The 18,921-nt window shown below is 31.0% G+C and overlaps 2 protein-coding genes across 2 annotated transcripts; one reads left to right on the top strand and one right to left on the bottom strand.

Moving 5' to 3' along the window:
* Positions 1 to 4,822: 4,822 nt before the first annotated feature.
* Positions 4,823 to 14,727, bottom strand: LOC115888019 (protein tamozhennic). The gene is made up of 9 exons (XM_030907585.1): positions 14,485 to 14,727; positions 14,206 to 14,425; positions 13,942 to 14,141; positions 13,709 to 13,888; positions 13,397 to 13,652; positions 9,703 to 10,084; positions 8,166 to 8,356; positions 7,858 to 8,061; positions 4,823 to 5,178 (listed from the first exon to the last, which is right to left on the bottom strand). The coding sequence occupies exons 2-9, from the start codon at positions 14,336 to 14,338 to the stop codon at positions 4,961 to 4,963; spliced, it is 1,764 nt and encodes a 587-aa protein (XP_030763445.1). The 5' UTR covers positions 14,339 to 14,425; positions 14,485 to 14,727; the 3' UTR covers positions 4,823 to 4,960.
* Positions 14,728 to 14,825: 98 nt separating this feature from the next.
* Positions 14,826 to 15,966, top strand: LOC115888020 (translin-associated protein X). The gene is made up of 4 exons (XM_030907586.1): positions 14,826 to 14,897; positions 14,978 to 15,200; positions 15,260 to 15,666; positions 15,728 to 15,966. The coding sequence occupies exons 1-4, from the start codon at positions 14,882 to 14,884 to the stop codon at positions 15,913 to 15,915; spliced, it is 834 nt and encodes a 277-aa protein (XP_030763446.1). The 5' UTR covers positions 14,826 to 14,881; the 3' UTR covers positions 15,916 to 15,966.
* Positions 15,967 to 18,921: the final 2,955 nt, after the last annotated feature.

Genomic DNA, 18,921 nt, shown 5'->3' with positions numbered 1-18,921 from the left:
TTGAGTCTTGAAATATTTAAATCCAAAAAGATATGTTACCATTAAAAGACAAAAAAATATTCTTATCAAACATAGTACCTATTGTTTTATATATAAATTACTTAATTTGGTTTTTTAAATTGGTTGGGTTATTTTTATATATAGATTACTTAATAATTTGGAATTAAAATATTAATAATAAGAAAGGGTAATCTGGGGATTAATGAGACAATAAATAATCGAAAGGTAAATATTTATTTAAATTAAATGATACAGATGTAATAGAATATAACCATATAATATATTGTATTAAATACCGTATGATCGAAAAAAAAACGGTGTCCAGTTGGCTGGGAAACGACGATTGATGACATTTTCAATATAAATTGACAGCGATCTTCATATCATAGCCACGCTGACGCCGTTTTTTCTCGATCATAGGGTATTTAATTAAAAAGGCTTTAAATCTCTACTAGAGAATATACAGTTTGTGATGTTTCTGAACAAACTAACATAAATGATGTCTGCTAGCCAGCTGAACGTTCGAGGATCTTGAAGAGATATTTTTATATACACTCAAGACCACTATATAAATAAGTACAAATAAACACATCAGTCTTTAACGTTTATTGCATTATTTAGGCAAATTCAAAATCTTCAGAACATTTTTTATGGATAGCCTTCAGCAAGTATGCCCTTGGTACACAGTGGTATCGGCATTTAAAAAATAAAGTACTCAAAGTTTATATATTTTTTTTCTTGACCTCTTGGCCCAGGCTAACTGTGGTTACAGACGGACAGACAGACAGACAGACAGACACCATTAAAATATTTTGTATTTAGGTCATTTATGACCCAAATAACTCATTTTGAGTGAAATTAAAAAACTTTTTTTTTGTCGATTTTAGCCTACCATACCTATTGGTATGGTCGGCTAAAAATCACTTAGGTTTTCCGTGCTCTAAGAATTAATGGTTTATTAATTTTCCTTCACCATCTTGTCAAGAAGTATGTAAATACATATTTCCTGTTTTCTTCATTTAAAAGTTAATAATTATTTGATGAGAATGTTACTTTTTATTGTAACATTATTATATGTTTTATCGCAAAACACACTGTCTTAAGAAATTACTGACTTATGCCGTATTTTACCTCCAATATTTAAAAGTAGTTCATTTGTCCCATATATATTTCATGATTTGAATTATGGTTTGTATTTACTAAATTAAAAACCTATTAACTCAATTCAGTAATAATTTCAAAATTTATTTAATAAATATTAGTAAATAACTGCCAAAAATACAATTATAATATATACAGGGAGTATAAATAAATGGGTAACCAATTGAAAATACTAAAATGTTTTATTTTGATAATGCTGTTTTTTTTATAAATTTTTTCTTTTATGTGGAATTATTTAAAAAGTAATAAGAAAACAAGTTATTCAAAATAATCACTATTGTATTGTGTAAAAGAGTTTTGACGTTTTTTCCGCATTTGTTTATATGGATTTTTTCATAAAATGATTTCAAGTGTTACCAACTAAAATGAATCCACACTGTTTAGGAAATACCCTGTATACAGGGTGTCCCACTTAAAATAGCTCTCGGCTGTATCTCGGAATGTATTAGCCGTAGGGGCTGCGGAAAAAAATATTTATTATTGTGACGGGGTTCCGTTACATTTATTTTGTGGGGTGTCGAACCATAAATTTTGTGACAAAACTCGAAGAATTTATGGTTCGACACACCACAAAATAAATGTAACAGAACCCCGTCACAAATTGGCGCCCAACGTGGGGCTCCAATTTGTGACGGGGTTCCGTGACATTTATTTTGTGGGGTGTTGAACCATAAATTTTGTGACAAAACTCGAAGAATTTAACAAACACTTTTATTAATAAACTCCCTCGCTCTCTTGATAATGGACTCGTCCGATCGGTCCGGTCCAAGAGGGGCGCTATATAATAATTCTGTGTTACATTATGCCTTTATTATTTGAAATAGTTAAAGTCGTTGGCATTTTGGAAAGGCAATCAAAAGATAAAAAACGCTGATAAGACTATCAAAATGTTGATCTAATAACAATTTGACATTTATACTATTACGTCAAAAGCAACTTTTTTCCAAAACCTACCATGACTTCACTGAGACGTCGTTTCTTATTAACTGTTTATAATATCTTAATTATTAGATATTAATACCTCTGGTATTATGGTATTCTGGTATTTCGTCGATTGTAAAATAAACTAACTGTTTCTATCTTATTTTTTGTTAGAATGGGCATAATTAAGAGGGCTACTGATACCGTGTTATAAAAATAAGGTATAATTATGGATTTTTTTGGTATTTATTATAATTTTGAAAGAAGATATCAAGATGCGGTTTTTGCTGACTTTTTAAGTTTTTATTACTCTTTACTATCAGCTAAAATTACATACTATTGCATTTAATTTTTTTGAAAAAACGCGCAATGTTTGTTAAATTGTAAAACAACGCCCTCTACCGTCTACGTTCAAAAGCTTATTATTATTGTTTATATGGTACAATATAGAGTAAGAAACGCTCTTTTAAACGAGCCCTCGCTTGTTGGATTCCTATCATCCAGTCCAGAGTTATTAATATTTAAATAAAAATAGATCTAACCTCCCACCACTTTATTTTGGTAGAAAGGGGAAAATGGCTCTAACAAAAAATATTCAAAATTTACTGAAGATTATGAAGCTATTACTCATAGTTCACCTTATCTAGGCAAGATTGGGTAAAAACTCCATTTTCTTATTTTTTGTTGCAGTTGCGCCCCCTAGCGGTCGTTCTACATACTTAAAAATAATTTCCAGTAGTTTCTCACAGCTCTTTTAGTATAAATATTTTTTTCCGTAGGCCCTACGGCTAATACTTTCCGAGATACAGCCGAGAGCTATTCTTAGTGGGACACCCGGTACATATCAAATCCAAGCTTCTTCAAAAGGTCAACTATATTTTTTACTTATTTAAGTAAAACTTCATAGATTTTTTTCTGTCAATATTTTACTTTTTTCTGTTTTGTTAAGTTGTTACAAAATACCTTTTAAAATAAACTCCATATTTAGGTACTTTAAAGCTTTATTTTAAATTAATATTTTACACAGTATTTATTATTAATCAGTACATAAGAACAAAATCAGCACTAATAATACAAAGAACAAAATTTCAAACATATGCTAACAATTTAAAATACATTTATACAGAATAATACATAGACTAGAATAAAGAACAAAGATAATTATAATTTATTATTATTAATTAGTCTTTCAGAGTATAAGTTGGCTTTATATTAACTCAAATAATACCTAAAGAAAAAAATATTTATAAACATGATTTTAATTTCATTTTTTAATAGCATTTTGTAGAAAAAAAAATTTAACTTAAAATTTAAACAACTTAAAAATAAACTGTACAGGGTGTCCCATTTTCGTGTGTTTTACAGGGTTTCTAGCTTATAAGTAGAGGTACAAAGATGCGGTTCTCACATTATTGTGCTCATTTTTTTATGAAATTAAACATGCTATGCACAGCTTTGTTCCTAAAATACAGGGTGAATTTGAAAATGTCGTATTTTTCGACATCCTGCATCTTTATTGTTATTTCGTTTATGTAACAGCATCTTTATACTCATAAACGAAAAACTCCATATGACTCATGAAAATGGGACACCTTGTACTATACAAGGTTATCCCGTATATTTTAACCAATAAAAATTTTCATAATTAAACTTCATCTTAAAACCAATATTTACGGAGATAGCTATAGGCTAAAACATACACCAACACCCTGTACTATATCAACAATTCAGCAATGCTTGCTTATACTATATACAGGGTGGTCCGAACTGTATCCCGGAAACTTCGGCAGCGTATCTTGCGATAAAAATAAGTAAAAAAGTTCGTATAAATGTATGTGCTAAAATGCTTAATTTCGGAGATACAGGGTATAGAAGTTTCAATTTTATTTCGATTTTTTCCAAATAATCTCTGAAGTAACGTTAATATTTGGATGAAAATTGGCGGCTGGGAGTTTTTTGACATGAGAAATTTGATTTTGATGTCAATATGACTCCTACTTCTAGAGGGCGTCACCTATATAATTTTTAACTAGTTTGAAGAGTAATAACTTTTCGTCTGTACCTGTATAAAACTAGTGAGTAAAAAAATATACATTTACGAAGTTTTTTACGTAAAAAATGGTCTCTTGGTAAAAATCGCTACAGGTAATGGTTCCCGAGATATTTAAAATCGAAATTATCAATACATGCCATCATTGACATAAATTAAACTTGTTGACTAAATAGTTATTAGACTAAAATCATAAATTTGACATGTTTTTGTGCCAAAAGTTCAATAGAAACTGTTTTATCATCATTTTTCAAAAAAAAAAAATTATGATTAATTTAAAAAAACAAAAGTTCCAAAATTTATCAGTTCAATCAAATAACTATCTAATCAACATGTTTATTTTTAGTCAATAATGACATGTATTGACTATTTCCATTCCAAATTACCAGAGACATTTTTTACGTAACAAATTACGGAGGAGTATATTTTTTCACTCAGTAGTTTTATGAAAAGTTATTTCCCTTCAAAACAGATAAAACACATGTAGGTGGCGCCCCCTATAAATAGGAGTCATATTGACATCAAAATCAAATTTCTCATGTCAAAAAACTCCCAGCCACCAATTTTCATCCAAATATTGACGTTATTTCAGAAATTAATTGGAAAAAATAAAAATAAAAATGAAATTTGTAAACCCTGTATCTCCTAAACTAAGCAATTTAGATCATACATTTATACGAACTTTTTTACTTATTTTTATTTGCAGAATATGTTGCCGAAGTTTCCGGAATACAGTTCGGACCACCCTGTATATAGTCTCTTACCACTCTAACAACTCTTGTGCTTTTTCCTGTAGAAATTTTGCGGTTTCAGTCTGTTGCACATGACTCAAATGTACGTGGGGGAGTCCTTGAGGCTGCAGCCGCAAGCTTGACAAATTTTAGCGCTTTTGGGATTCACCAGAGTGCATTTCGAGCATTCGGCACCGCCCACTTCGATAGGTTTATCTTGGGAGATTTTGCGACTTTTGCTGCATATTTCGCAGATGTCTTTGGACATGTTGTTCAGGTACGTGCAAGATTTGCATTCCCATTTAGGAACCGAGGCTATAAACAAGAATAAAGAGACTGAATATTGAAAAAAAAAGGTCACAAAAGAACCCAAAATACAGTATTTGGGTTCATTTTCAGGCTTGGTGCATTTCAGTTGACTTCAACAAATTCCGACCGCAGCGCACTCTACGGCAGAAATCAGAAATTATCAATAGTTCACGCCGCCGTCATGTCGATCGCATTAAAATAATATTGAAATTGGGGTTTTGTCTTAATATTTAAGTATTTTAGTTTTTCGCTAGTGCAGTTATTGAGACAATAAAACATTCACGTACGAGGTTTGTGTGATGTAACGCTGTTTCCGGTAGTAAAAAATAAGCGAAAAAGAATTCGAACTAGGCGTCTTGTTGTATTGTGACAATTTCAAATGTTAATAAAACTGCCCAAAAAAATGTTAACGCGTCAAGGAGAGCGTAATTAGGGCGTTGTTGGGTGCAATAACATTCAATAACTCAACTTTCCCGGATATACAACTCTCCCGAAACAATATTTTATAGCTTCATAATTTCTTACACCGATTTGATCAATAGCAAAAATGGATTCAAGCAGTTCGACCTCTATGAGTTCGACGAAACAAGTTAAGCCGCGTACACACTTAGCGAACGCATACGTTCTACGCACACATGCGGTGATTTTGTTTGAAGTACTTTTTCGCTGTTCGCTGTTACGTACACACTTAGTAAACGCATCATACATCTGTTTGCGTGCGGTAGTATTCCCTTTGAAGTACCGCTAAGTCCGTGAACGCAACCGCACGCGAACGTATGCGTTCGTTGCTACGTACACATTTCCCGAATTCATTCATTCTAAGCCATGCGGCCGTATGCGTTCGCTAAGTGTGTACACAGCTTTAGTAAACAAAGTGCTCGTTACATAATCAAAAAATTAAATAGACAGACATATACTATAAGAGGATGAAATATAATTTGCAATATTAATGGTATACTTTTTTTAATCATCTAGTGATTAAATGTTTTATGTACATCTTCTAAAATTATAATTATCTACCTTTAAAAAATGTCGTTATAGCCTAAATAGCTCCAATTATGCCCCACTACTAGCAAAACCGGTGATAAAATTATGCACGTTACCGTAGTTGAACTCATCTAAAAAATTTTTTTAACTGGAATAGTAAATTATAATGCAAGTTAAACCTTCTGAAGATATCAAAATATTTGCCTTTTTATATTTTTATTTAGAATTTCCACAAATTATACCTTCTTACACTTTTAGAATAATTATATACTAATTTTTTCGTTTAATCGCGATTTAAACCGGTGGTGGCAGCACCGGCGAAGAATGCACCACGCATATAGTCTCTCTAAAGAGAGTTGTCTGTGAATGACAGATAACTCTCACTGTCAGGGAGTCTCCCATTGGACAGACTATATTTTATAGTGTATTAAAAATGAGAGCTCTATGTCACTGAAACACTTTTCTCATATTTGTTTGACATGGCTTAAACCATTTATTGAAAAACTTGAATTTATGCAAGTTAGTTACACGTTTCTAAGATTATTTTTTATTATTTATTGTTTATTTCATAATAGATTTTAAGAAAAGTAAAGAAAGCTACAAGAGGTTGAAGTCTTCATTTTTTTCGATGTATTATCATTTTTTTCCAAGTGCTTTTAGAGATTCAAATGAAATTTGGCAGGTAAACGTTACCATCAGTGCTACATATTTTAATGCTAAAAAAGTGTCGACAGGTTCACCAGGGACGTGCATATGGGAATATTAAAAAAACATGTGCGCCACTGACTTTTTTTTATTTTAATATCAGAATTTTATTGTGAAGCCCGTTTAATGTCAATTAAAAGTTATCTCTCGATATTTTGTCGAATTCGATCCTCTTGATGAGATAAACGCAATTTTATTAATCACAATTAATAAAATTAAAATACAAATACAATTAAGAAATTATATATTTTACCTAATTTATTATTAAATATTATTACTATTAGGTATTATTCCTATTAGTCCAACATAAAGCAATTTTAAATAAAAAATAATGGTACTTTTAAGATAATTACAAAAACCTAATTTTAAAAATTTTAACATCCTGTAACTCTAAAACTATGCATTTCCATACCCATGTTTACAGGAACTTTTTTTTCATATTTTTGATGAAGAATCAATGAGTACTTATTTAAAACTCTCGCAAATTAATGATATTATAACTTTTTAAAGGTTGCTATTAGATTTGAATCCAGGAAAATTAATAAAATTGCATTTATCCCATCAAGGAGGCCGATATTGACAAAATATCAAGAGACAACTTTTAATCGGCATTAAACTGCTAAAACTATTTCGTTAACAAAAAAAAGTCAGTGGCGTACATGCTTTTTTTTAGAAAAATATTTCAGTGAGCCCATATTCACGTCCCTGTTGAATATGTCGACACGTTTTTAGCTTTAGAATATGTCGCATTTATAGTAACTTTTACTCTTAAAATTTCATTCGAAACGCTAAAAGTACTTGGAAGAAAATTATAATAAATCGAAAAAATTAAAACTTTAACACCCTGTAGCTAAGAAACAAAAGCAGAATCGGACCTATGTTGATACGAAAAATAAATCTTATTTTTATGTGAGAAATCTCTCTACGAGAGATGGCACGAGTTTTTGAAACAACCTGTATGACTCAAAATAACAATTAAATCACTATACTTACGTTTCTCTTTTACAATGGTACTTTCGGCTGCATTAGCTATGATTGGATTGTGTTTTTCCGGCTTTTCTTTTGGAAGAGTTTTAGACTGGACAGAACTACTTTGCGTTGGTTTTAAATTCGAAGGTTTTGTAGCAGTTTCACTAGACGACACGTTTTCGTAGAAACTGCCATGCGAGTGTCTTCTTTCTCTGGGTGTAGTAACTTCTAAAATAAGCAAAACAAACTTTTAAATAGAAAATATCATTAATTGTTATTTCAAAGACCAGTATGGCACCATTTTTTTCGATTGTATGATTTAAATTACTCACTTTCAACAGACTTCTGTTCCATCTTCTCCAAAGCTTCTGTGATCTTCAAAGGTCGGTCAGCGATCGCTAGATTGTTCATGGCTTCGTCCAAGTTTGTTATTTTCATTTTCCTGGGCTCTCTAGTGTATTTTCTTTGCTTATCAGTAGCATTAGCAAGAACATCACCTCTCTCACCTAAGTCTTTACTATAACTATAAAAAAATAACTCAAAATCATTTTTAAAATGTTTGGTTTATTTGGTTTAGAATATACAGGGTGGTCCGAATTTTATTCCGGAAACTTCGGCAGCATATTCTGCAGAGAAAAATAAGTAAAAAAGTTCGTATAAATGTATGTCCAAAAATGCTTAGTTTCGGAGATACAGGGTGCCGAAGTTTCATTTTCATTTCGTTTTTTTGCAAATAATTTTTGAAGTAACGTAAATATTTGGATGAAAATTGGTGACTAGGAGTTTTTTAACATGAGAAATTTGATTTTGATATCAATATGACTCCTATTTGTAGGGGGCGCCACCTACATGTGTTCTAACTGTTTTGAAGAGAATAACTTTTCGTCCGTACCTGTATAAAACTACTGAGTAAAAAAATATACATTTCCGTGATTTTCTACGTAAAAAATGTCTCTTGGTAAAAATTGCTGCGAGCAACCGTTTTCAAGATATTTAGAATGGAAATAGTCAATACGTGTCATTATTGCCAAAAAATAAGTGTTGGGTAGATAAATTATTTGTGACTGAAATAATTATTTTTTTTTATAAATTTTTCTTCGAAAAAATGATGATAAAACAGTTTCTGTTGAACTTTTGGCACAAAAACATTTCAAATTTATGATTTCGGTGTAGTAACTATTTAGTCAACATGTTTAATTTATGTCAATTATGACAGGTATTGATAATTTCGATTCAAAATATCTCGAGAACTATTACTCGTAGCGATTTTTTAAACTATTTTAGGACATTTTTGACTTATTTTTATCTACAGAATATGCTGCCGAAGTTTCCGGAATATAGTTCGGACCACCCTGTATATTTATGTTAACTTTTATTCACTTTTAACATTATTAGGTAATTTACCTTTTTATATATTTACTATTTTATATATTTTCCGGGCTAAAACTTTAATTTATTTTGCAAAAATGACATATACACAAAAGAATGACAGAAGACTGGTCAGTCAATGACAAAGTCAGACAAAGATAATTAATCACATAGTCGAATGTCGTTGATGTGTCTTCAACAAAAATGAAGCGAATTCACTTATCCACGAAGTTTATAAGATCTAAGGCAGTATTTGTCCAATGATAGAATTTTGACAGTGACAATTCTTGTTTGTCATTTTAATATCAAGGTAAATTATTTTTGTATCAATTTTTAGATATCACCTATAGAAATAGTCCTTTATCTCACGTTGGACAGATATTACATAGTCTAATTAGAACTGGCATTGAGTTCCAAAAAAAACAGTAGTAAAAATAGTGTATATTTAATCTGAGGTCAAAATGACATAGAATATGACACATTTTATAACCTGTCACTTACCCTTGTTTCTCTAAATCCCTATACACATAATCCCAATCATTCCCCGCGGCATGTTTATCCTCAGAAACATGTTCAAACCCGTTCTTGACCATGTCCCCGTTCCTTAACACGTCCGGTTCCACAGTGACGGCGGAATTCGTTCTGGACCGCCTGTTTTTCCAGCCGCTAGCGCCATCTACCGTGTCAAATTCGTTTCTACCATCCAGTTCGATCAACTGACCAGTGGGTACCGAGTACATGGGTGCCATGGGCGGTACCGTGTTACCGTAAAAGTACCCGTTGGGCACCATGGGTTGGTGGACCGGTTGGTTTACGATGGGGATGTGTGCGGAGCAGGGGACGTAACCATAAGGTACGTACGCCGCTGGACAGCAGAGTGGTACTAAAACAATGATAAAAATTAATTAAAAAAATTCCTTGTTTTGGAGAATATTTCCACTTATTGGTAACGCTGTTTCACAATAAATAAATAAATGCCTTTATTGTCAAAAAATTTTACAATTTTTAGACAAAGGTAAGTAAACAAACAAACAAAAAGAATACAAAACATTATACAAATTACATTGTCAGTCTTATTGTTTAAAATAAACATTTATAAATGTTTACAATGTCAAAGAATAAAAAAATAAAAATAAAATTCAAAAATATTTAGTAAGTTTATAATAAATATCAATGAACTCTAAATAAATTTATTTCGATGTCATTGGTAAATATACTAATAGCAAACACTAGACCAGTGTTTACAAGATCAAATTCGATTATCAAAATATAAGTCATTTACGGCGTAGGAAACCTTGTCCAGTAAATAATATTCCAATGCTTTGCGAAATGAACAAAATTATGTTATGGATTTGATTTCAAATGGCAGGTGATTGTGCATTTTTTTCGAGTTGTATAATATTGAACTTTTAACTAACTCTGAGCGTGGGGTATGTAGATAAAGATGTTGCTCCGCGTTCCTGAGTGGATAAGTGTGAGATGGCCTTTCTTGAGAAGCTGATACATGCTTACGTATTAGGCAAACGGATTCAAATATAAATAAGGAAGGAAGAGTTAATATTTTTAATTTTTTAAAAAAGTCCGGGCAATGAGTTCTGCTGTTAAGTCCCAGTGAATATCGAAGAGCTCTCTTCTGGAGCTTGAAAATGCGGTCAAATTGAGTCGCACAACACGCATCCCAGAATGGTAGGGCGCATATATGAGGTGCGACTCAAAAAGTGCATAATAAACAGTTCTAGCCACTGACAAGTTAAGCTCCTTAGAAACAGATCTTAATGCAAAACAGGCAGAGCTTAATTTTTTCGACAAAGCGATTATTAAAGAATATCACCGAATTTGGGGAGATACCTATACATAATGAATAACAGAATAGATACGAGTATTTGACTGCTTTCGAGAAACCATAATTCTGTATACAGGGTGTCCCAATATTCCGTGAACACACAACTACTACGGTAATCGCACAACATTGTCCGATGCACGTCATCAATCATGTCCAAATTAACACTAAAGCCTATAAACCTGACTAAATTAAATTTTGGCAAAAATGTATAAAATTTGTTGTATAATTTAAGATACCGAGCAGCTCTTCATTTTACTTTATGGAGCAAATTATTGTAAGAGATATTTTATTTAGATAAAATTCCTCTGCGAGCCAAACTGAACTAAGCCAAGCGAAGATAATATTTTTAAAAATCAGCTCCCATAGTTTTAAATGCACCAGCGGCCACTTGAGCGAAACTAAACGAAAATATGTCAACGAAGATTCAAATCGTAGCTTAAGTTTCGCTCGTTTTAGTTCGTGACAGGTTCTAGCAAACTTTTCGCAGCGATTAGTTCTATGATAGCAGAGACACAATACGAAAACGCAGCTAACTTAGCTGACTACTAAGCGAAAATCGTTCCCAGTGACCGATGAAACTTATTTTCGTTTAGTTACCGTTTCTTTCTATATTCTTGGCTTAGTTTAGTTTCGCTCGCAGTGGCCGCTCGCCTTAAAGGCGGGAACGACTTTCGCTCAGTAGTCAGCTAAGTTTTCGTATTGTATCTCTGCTATCATAGAACTAATCGCTGCGAAAAATTCGCTGGAACCTGTCACGAACTAAAACGAGCGAAACTAAACTACGATTCGAATCTTCGTTCATATATTTCCGTTTGTTTCGGTCAAGTAGCCGCTGACGCATTAAAAAGTATGGAAGCTGATTTTTACAAATCTTATCTTCGCTTAGTTTAGTTTCGCTCGCAGTGGCCGCCCGCCTTTAAGCTGCAAAAATTAGTTTAAAGCGATTTTTATTATCGCCATGTTGGCCATATTGCGCCCCGAGCAGCAACGTTGTCGTGCATTATTTGACAATTATCATAATGTCAGTTATTATCTTGTTATTATTTCTCGTTTTTTGCCGATTTTCATAGTTTTTTTTAAAAAATTGTACTTTTAAGCACAAACAGTTCTTTTAAGATCTATTTGATTTTTTGTATTGCATTTCTTGAAATTGTGTGTTGAAAATATGCCGAAGCATTTAAACAGTCGAAGCAAAGAGCTTGTAGCTTTCCTGATAAACTATTTTGAACGAGAACGTGACAATAAAGGTCCTTGATTGCAGCCAGAGAAGTAAGTTTGATTGGTAAGCACCATTATACCACTTTCAAAGTTATTTCTACTTATTTCGATTTGTAGCAAGTAGCTGCTGTTTTAAATTTAAATATTTCTACTGTGAGTGTTAGTGACTACTGTTAAAATAAAAATATATTATAAAAATAAGACGTAAAAATTGTCAAAAAATGATATGATAAAAATATATTATTTCCCAATTTTACATTAAAATCATCTCATAAATCCATCACAATCTGGCAGCGCTGTCGCCATCGCTTGTCACTCAAAGTTGATCACGTGCATCGGAAATTTTGTACAAAATTTTTCTACAAAAGTTTTTTTGTAAAATTTATTTCACCAAAACAGACTTATAAAATGTGCAGTGAGCAGGGTTCAGAAAACTACATGTTACTTTTAAAAACTACATTACATGTAGTTAATGTAGTTTATGTAGAGGGTGTAGTTTATGTAACCTATGTATGTAACTTTCAAATATCAAAGGTTTGAGGTGAGGTTATAATAAGTTGAAGCTTTAAAAACACATAATGTATTTAAGAAAACAGAAGAAATATGGCTTTAAATATAATATTTACATCATATTATCTCTATTACACTTCATACAAAGGAAAATTATTTATAATATCAATACGTAGTTTATTAACGTAGTTTTCATATAGTTAATGAAGGTGAAAAGACGTAGTTTTTGAAGAAAAACTACACGTAGTTAATAAGGTAAATTACGTCTTAATTAACTACTTCCGAACCCTGACAAGGAGTTCTAATTTTTAACTCTATGGGGAGTTCCAATAATCCGTGAACATAGAACAACTAGGTAATTTCTGAATCAAAATTTAAAATAATAAATTAGAAAAAAAAATTAAAAAAATAATGTTAATTGCACATAATTTACCTTTATACAAAAATGCTTCTTTGTCCATTAGAGTGCTTTACTTTTTTATTACTTCTTTAAACTTTTTATAAAATATAAAATAAAAAAATAAATACTTTGAGCTAAATGTTTCTTAAAAGTCATATATATATATATATTAAAAAAAAATATATTTTCACATAAATAAACAAATTACAAACGTAAATATTTACCTTGCTGTACTGGTACAGTATGCCTATGATGAGTAGGTGAATTCACATAATTGTAGGCAGGTGGAATACCCAACTGTGTACTTGGTGAAGTGGGATGGAAAACATCCTGTTCTTTCACAGTCTCTGGTCGAAACCTATATTTCAAATTCCTTATACACTGATCTGGATTCCCTGAGTAACTCCTGCGATACTCTAATATATCCAACCAACTAATATTAGCCAGTATTGATACTTCTTCCCAAATGTGTTTCAGAATCTATAATTTACATTCTTTATTTCTTATTTCGTTAAATAAATAAATATTTACCATACCTGACATTCTACATATGCAACCAAACAATCCCGTGACACATTAGCTACTTCATCCGGACACACCGGACCTTCCAAAGCTAGAATTCCATTTCCTATGTGTCTGTAACCCATTGACTCAAACATTCTCTCAGCTCCCAGAAGATTGGCTTCAATTTGATGTTTATAGAACCCACAGTATGTCTAAGTAAATAAGTAAACTAATACAGTTCAATTTAAAGCTACCTCTGTCTTACTTTTATCTGTCGGTACTCTCGTCTCCACGGTTGTACCAGCAAATTCCCGGCGTAGACCTGTAAGGCGTTCCAACCTGTTGCTGCTTTGTAACCACTGAACCCCTTCTTGTGCGCAGCTGAACGATAAAGAACTTCCTCTGTTTCTCTCAATAAGAACTTCTGGTTGTGTCCTACTGCACTCAAAAACTCCACAATTGCATCTAAAAACGTCGGGCAATCGCTATTTCTTATTGTTCTATTAATAATAATTGTAATTGTATATACCTTCCAATTTAGCTCTATGATCAAGTTTCTCTGGGCTCTCTTCCATATTAAGATAACTTAAATGAAGACGATCTATAGTCATGGATAGTTCTCCGATCTGATTTTGGGAAAAGTAGCCCTCCATGATAACCATACTCCTTTTATTTCCCCAGTTTTGATAAATATAGAAATAGTTTGAAATGACCTCCACTTAGAAATTACTCAATTTCATCGCAAACAACTGGAAATAAGACTTTTAAATTATGCAATCTTGTAGGGAATATAAAATTGAAGACTTACCTCACAATAAAAAAGCATTATTTACGGGTTTTCCCCTATAATTTATTTATTTTATTTGGAATTTGAACAAATATTATTTTTTATATTAAACTGACATCTCATTAGTCAACAATGACCTTCCATACCATATGATCTGTGTTAAGGCCCTTTTACAAGCGATCACTTTTTGAACTATTTTATTTTACTTTCTACAATAACTTACTTACAAATTACATTTTTGTTAGTTAATATGTGAGTTTATCTTCATGTCTTATTAATCATTTATCACAATTATCATAATATAGTATAAAATAATATTTAATTTAAAAAATACATAAATGTTCTGAACCAGCATTTAGCATCTCTTCATCTGTCAAAAGAGTTTTGATTTTTTTTTGAGGTTAAGAATTATTAAACAATGTCTAGAAATAAAGGTAGAAATAGGAAATTTAGGATAATTTTAAATAAAAATAATGGTTAAATTCGGTTTCCTCAATATATTTTATAATTTTAGCTAGAAACAAGCCACGAAAGAACAAAACTTATGTAGGAGAACAAGCCAAAGAAGCTTTATGTTCTTTAGATGAAGACAGCCCAGTAATCCAAGCTTTTAGATCGTTTTCTTTTGAACTGGATGATAAACATGACCGTTATGAAAGAATTGTGAAACTAAATAGAGATATAACAATTGAGTCAAAGAGAATAATTTTTTTATTGCACAGTACACAGGTAGATTTGTGAGTACTAATGTTTTAGGCCGTTACCTTTTTGTGTTTACTAATTTTTCTTCATGTAGTGAAGCAAAGAAGATTGCTATTTTAGAGGAGGCAGATTCAAGACTTAAAAGCTTATGCCAAAACAATTTTAAAGCTATTGCTTTAGAATTAAGGAGCCACGATCCTTACTTATATCACCGAGCTTTTACCAGTGGCTTGCAAGAGTTTATAGAAGCTTTATGTTTTTATCAGTTCACAAAAAATGAATGTTTTGATAATTGGAAGATAATTAATGGAAATTTCCAGTATACCGATGATACAGAAGCAAGTTACAGTTTGTTGTTTAGTCAGTGTGATTTTGTTTTGGGAATAGCAGATTTTACAGGGGAACTAATGAGAAAATGCATTAATAACTTAGGAATAGGAAATATCAGTGAGTGTTTCAAGATTTGCAATTTTGTAAAATCGATAAATACAGGATTTCTAGGTGAGATATTGATTGTAAACAGTTACCTACTATATTTTATATAAAATTAAACATATTTCAGGATTGATCCATGCAGGAAACAAGGAAATTTCAAGGAAAGTCTATACTTTGAGACAAAGTTTGAATAAAATGGAATTGGTGTGCTATAATATTCAAATTAGAGGCAGTGAAATACCAAAACATATGTTATTGAATGTTTTAGATTCCCATGATATTGAAAATAATGAGGATGAAGGATTTTGTATGTAATATTGTATTTCTACTTTTGATTTTTTTTTAATAAAACCTATTATTAAACAGTTTTTGCGTTTTTATTTTATACTGTATACTAATACAATCTGTGGTTTTATTGATAGTACTGGTACCCATATAGCTTGCCCATATAGTACCGTATGCATATGATCGAATAAAAACGGCGTCAGCGATGGCTATCAAATGAAGATCGCTGTCATTTTATATGAGAAATGTCATCGATCGTCATTTCCAAGCATTTATTTCCTAAAAATGCCAGTATATTATTAATGAAAAAAATAGAACCAGTTCTTTAGTTTTTATATTTAACTTTGTATATCTGGTTGCATATATGTATAATTTTGGCGGCAAAATTTTGAGTTGATCAAACTAATCAAACTGTTATGGATTCAAGAACATGTAAAAAATTCCACAGTTTATTTACTTTAGATATAGATAGATGATATACTTTACATATAGATTAATTTTAGATAAACAATCTAAAATACTATGAAAATTATCAGTTGATATCTATTAATTTAGAATAGTTTTTTTTTCTTCCATTGTGATAGTAAAATCGATTTCGATTGGAACATAAAAAACGAGTTTTTTTGAGATTATATATTTAGAATTTTAATTAAAAAATATAAAGTATAAAAAATGTGAATGAATAACTAGAAAATAATTATAATAAAGGTAATAGAAAATGCGAAGAGAAAATAAATAGGAGAAAACTAATTAATAAAGAGTAAGTAAAAAATACTTTTACGTTTTGTCTTTTTAAAAGAAGATAATTATTGTTATGTGCTAGTAGTCCTTTATAAATAAAATAAATAAATAAATATATCCTTATTTATTTCTAGAGTTTGCTAGAGATAAAGTATATACTAGGAGTCTATATTACTCTATACAGGATGTCCCACTTAAGATGGATACAAGGCAATATCTTGGTTGTTTGTTGAGCGATATTTTTCATTTTTGGCAGGAGGCTGTATGGCTATAAGACGTACATTTTGCCCAGGGTAAGAAATGCGATACCCCATAGACGTACGTTTTAATGGGGTTTGATATTTTTCGAGTCAAGAGTAAATAACTACCCTTAGGACAGTATTTATTTCAAATCTGATAAATTATATTGAATCCTCCTTACCCAAGATACTTAAGTTCTAATTTTGACAAATATTGATACAGGGTGTGTTATTAAAATAAGACATTTTTATTTTTATTAATAAAAAAATAATTATTTAACGTTCGCAACGTTAAATAATTTTGATATTTGATTTTTATCGTGATGGTTTTTTGTAAAAGTGAAGAATTTAGTGAGGAAAATATTAATGATGGATATGAACGTGTGCGGATTCGTGATTGGACACGATCATGGTCACGACACTATGACGAGCTCCTATACCCACGTAGGAGCCCAAAATATGCAAAAAGGGGGTCAGTTTAGCTTACGTTTAGATTAGGTCTATATTTTTTATTAATGTAAAACCAACTAAAACCTAATTCTAATCTAACCTAAACTCACTTCTTCTTTTGCATATTTCGGGCTATTACCTGGGTATTCCTAGGTTTAACCAATATTCGAAATTAGGTGTAAATTTAAATTTATGGATGCCCCATAAATTTATATTTGCCGTACAAAAAAAAAATACTTTTCACCAATTTTCACAATAAAAATTAAAAGTTATAAATCATAATATTTTTTATAGAAATGAGGGAATAAGGGTGAACGGGGTGCCGCGCCGGTAGACCAAGAAGATACTTGGAATGTAAATGTTAATTTATACTCGAATGGAGTTGCCTCACAGTATAGGCATATTTTGAACCCCTACCGTGCATAGTTACTGTAGAAAAATAAATTAAAATACATATAGTTGGCTCCAACGATAATTTAGTTTGCAGCTTCTTTTCATCATACCTAATAAAAAACCGTCACAACCACTACTCATAGTATGTACCTATGTATTTTTAAACATAATTATGAAATTAAAAATACATAGGTGCCCATAATATGAGTAGCGGTATTTTTTTTTTTCGTTTCATCATAACGGATTTTGTTGTGCTGAAAATAAGCAGCAAAATATATTATCTATTGCAACAACTATACCTAGTTTACATTCAATATGTCCAATTAATATAGAACATTATAACTATACATACTTTTGAAAATTTGCTACCAATATATTTTGATAGTTGAGTTTTTGAAATTATTTGTTAGCTTCTTAAACAAAACAGACCCATAATAATTCAAATCTTTATCATTCAAGACTTCCAAGAATTATGAAGTAATCTCACGTCAAAATTTTTAAAAATTATTGCATGCCTTAAGTATTTGCAAAGTTAACAAAAATATTTCTTTGCATACCTTGCAATTAATATATTTAATCCAATTTATCAGTTCTGCATCATATCCGAAATTTAGATTGTGTGTGACACAACGAAGGAGGAATACAATAATTGTAAAACAATAATTGTAATAACTGTAATACAATAATTGTAAAACACGTATGTAATAATAACTCGGAATAATATAATAATTATTTAAAACTGCTCATTGCGTTATCGATGTCGGCCTCTTTTGTCACTTTTATTTAGTCCTGTCACCTGTCACTATTATTTTATTAGCCGTTTGGGTATAGTTTGATTTCAGATAATGCAGATTTTAATGTGCCATTTGTGGTTTTTTTATTGGATTTTTTTTGCATATTTGGTATATTCTATGAAGTGATTTTAAGTGCTCCTGACCATTTTTCAATCATTAAAGTGCTTATTTAGATACATTTAAAATGAATTAATTAGTGTATAGTATTTGTATTAGTTTATTTTTTATGAAATGTATTTTTTCCCATTAAAATAAACATAGCTTACTAGATCACTAGCTGGCCATTTTTAAATACAGGGTGTTAATTAAGTATCTGGCCAAAATTCAGGAGGTGATTCTTTGAGTGTTTTAAGGTAAAAGGTTCATATAAACATGTGTCCGGAAATGTATAATTTTAAAGATACAGGGTGTCAAGGTGT

The sequence above is a fragment of the Sitophilus oryzae genome, unplaced genomic scaffold, assembly GCF_002938485.1.
Source record: "Sitophilus oryzae breed Bouriz unplaced genomic scaffold, Soryzae_2.0 scaffold_682_pilon_pilon, whole genome shotgun sequence".
Classification (NCBI taxonomy): domain Eukaryota; kingdom Metazoa; phylum Arthropoda; class Insecta; order Coleoptera; family Curculionidae; genus Sitophilus; species Sitophilus oryzae.
The sequence above is the reverse complement of the archived record's forward strand: the minus strand, read 5'-3'. Positions and strand labels throughout refer to the sequence as shown.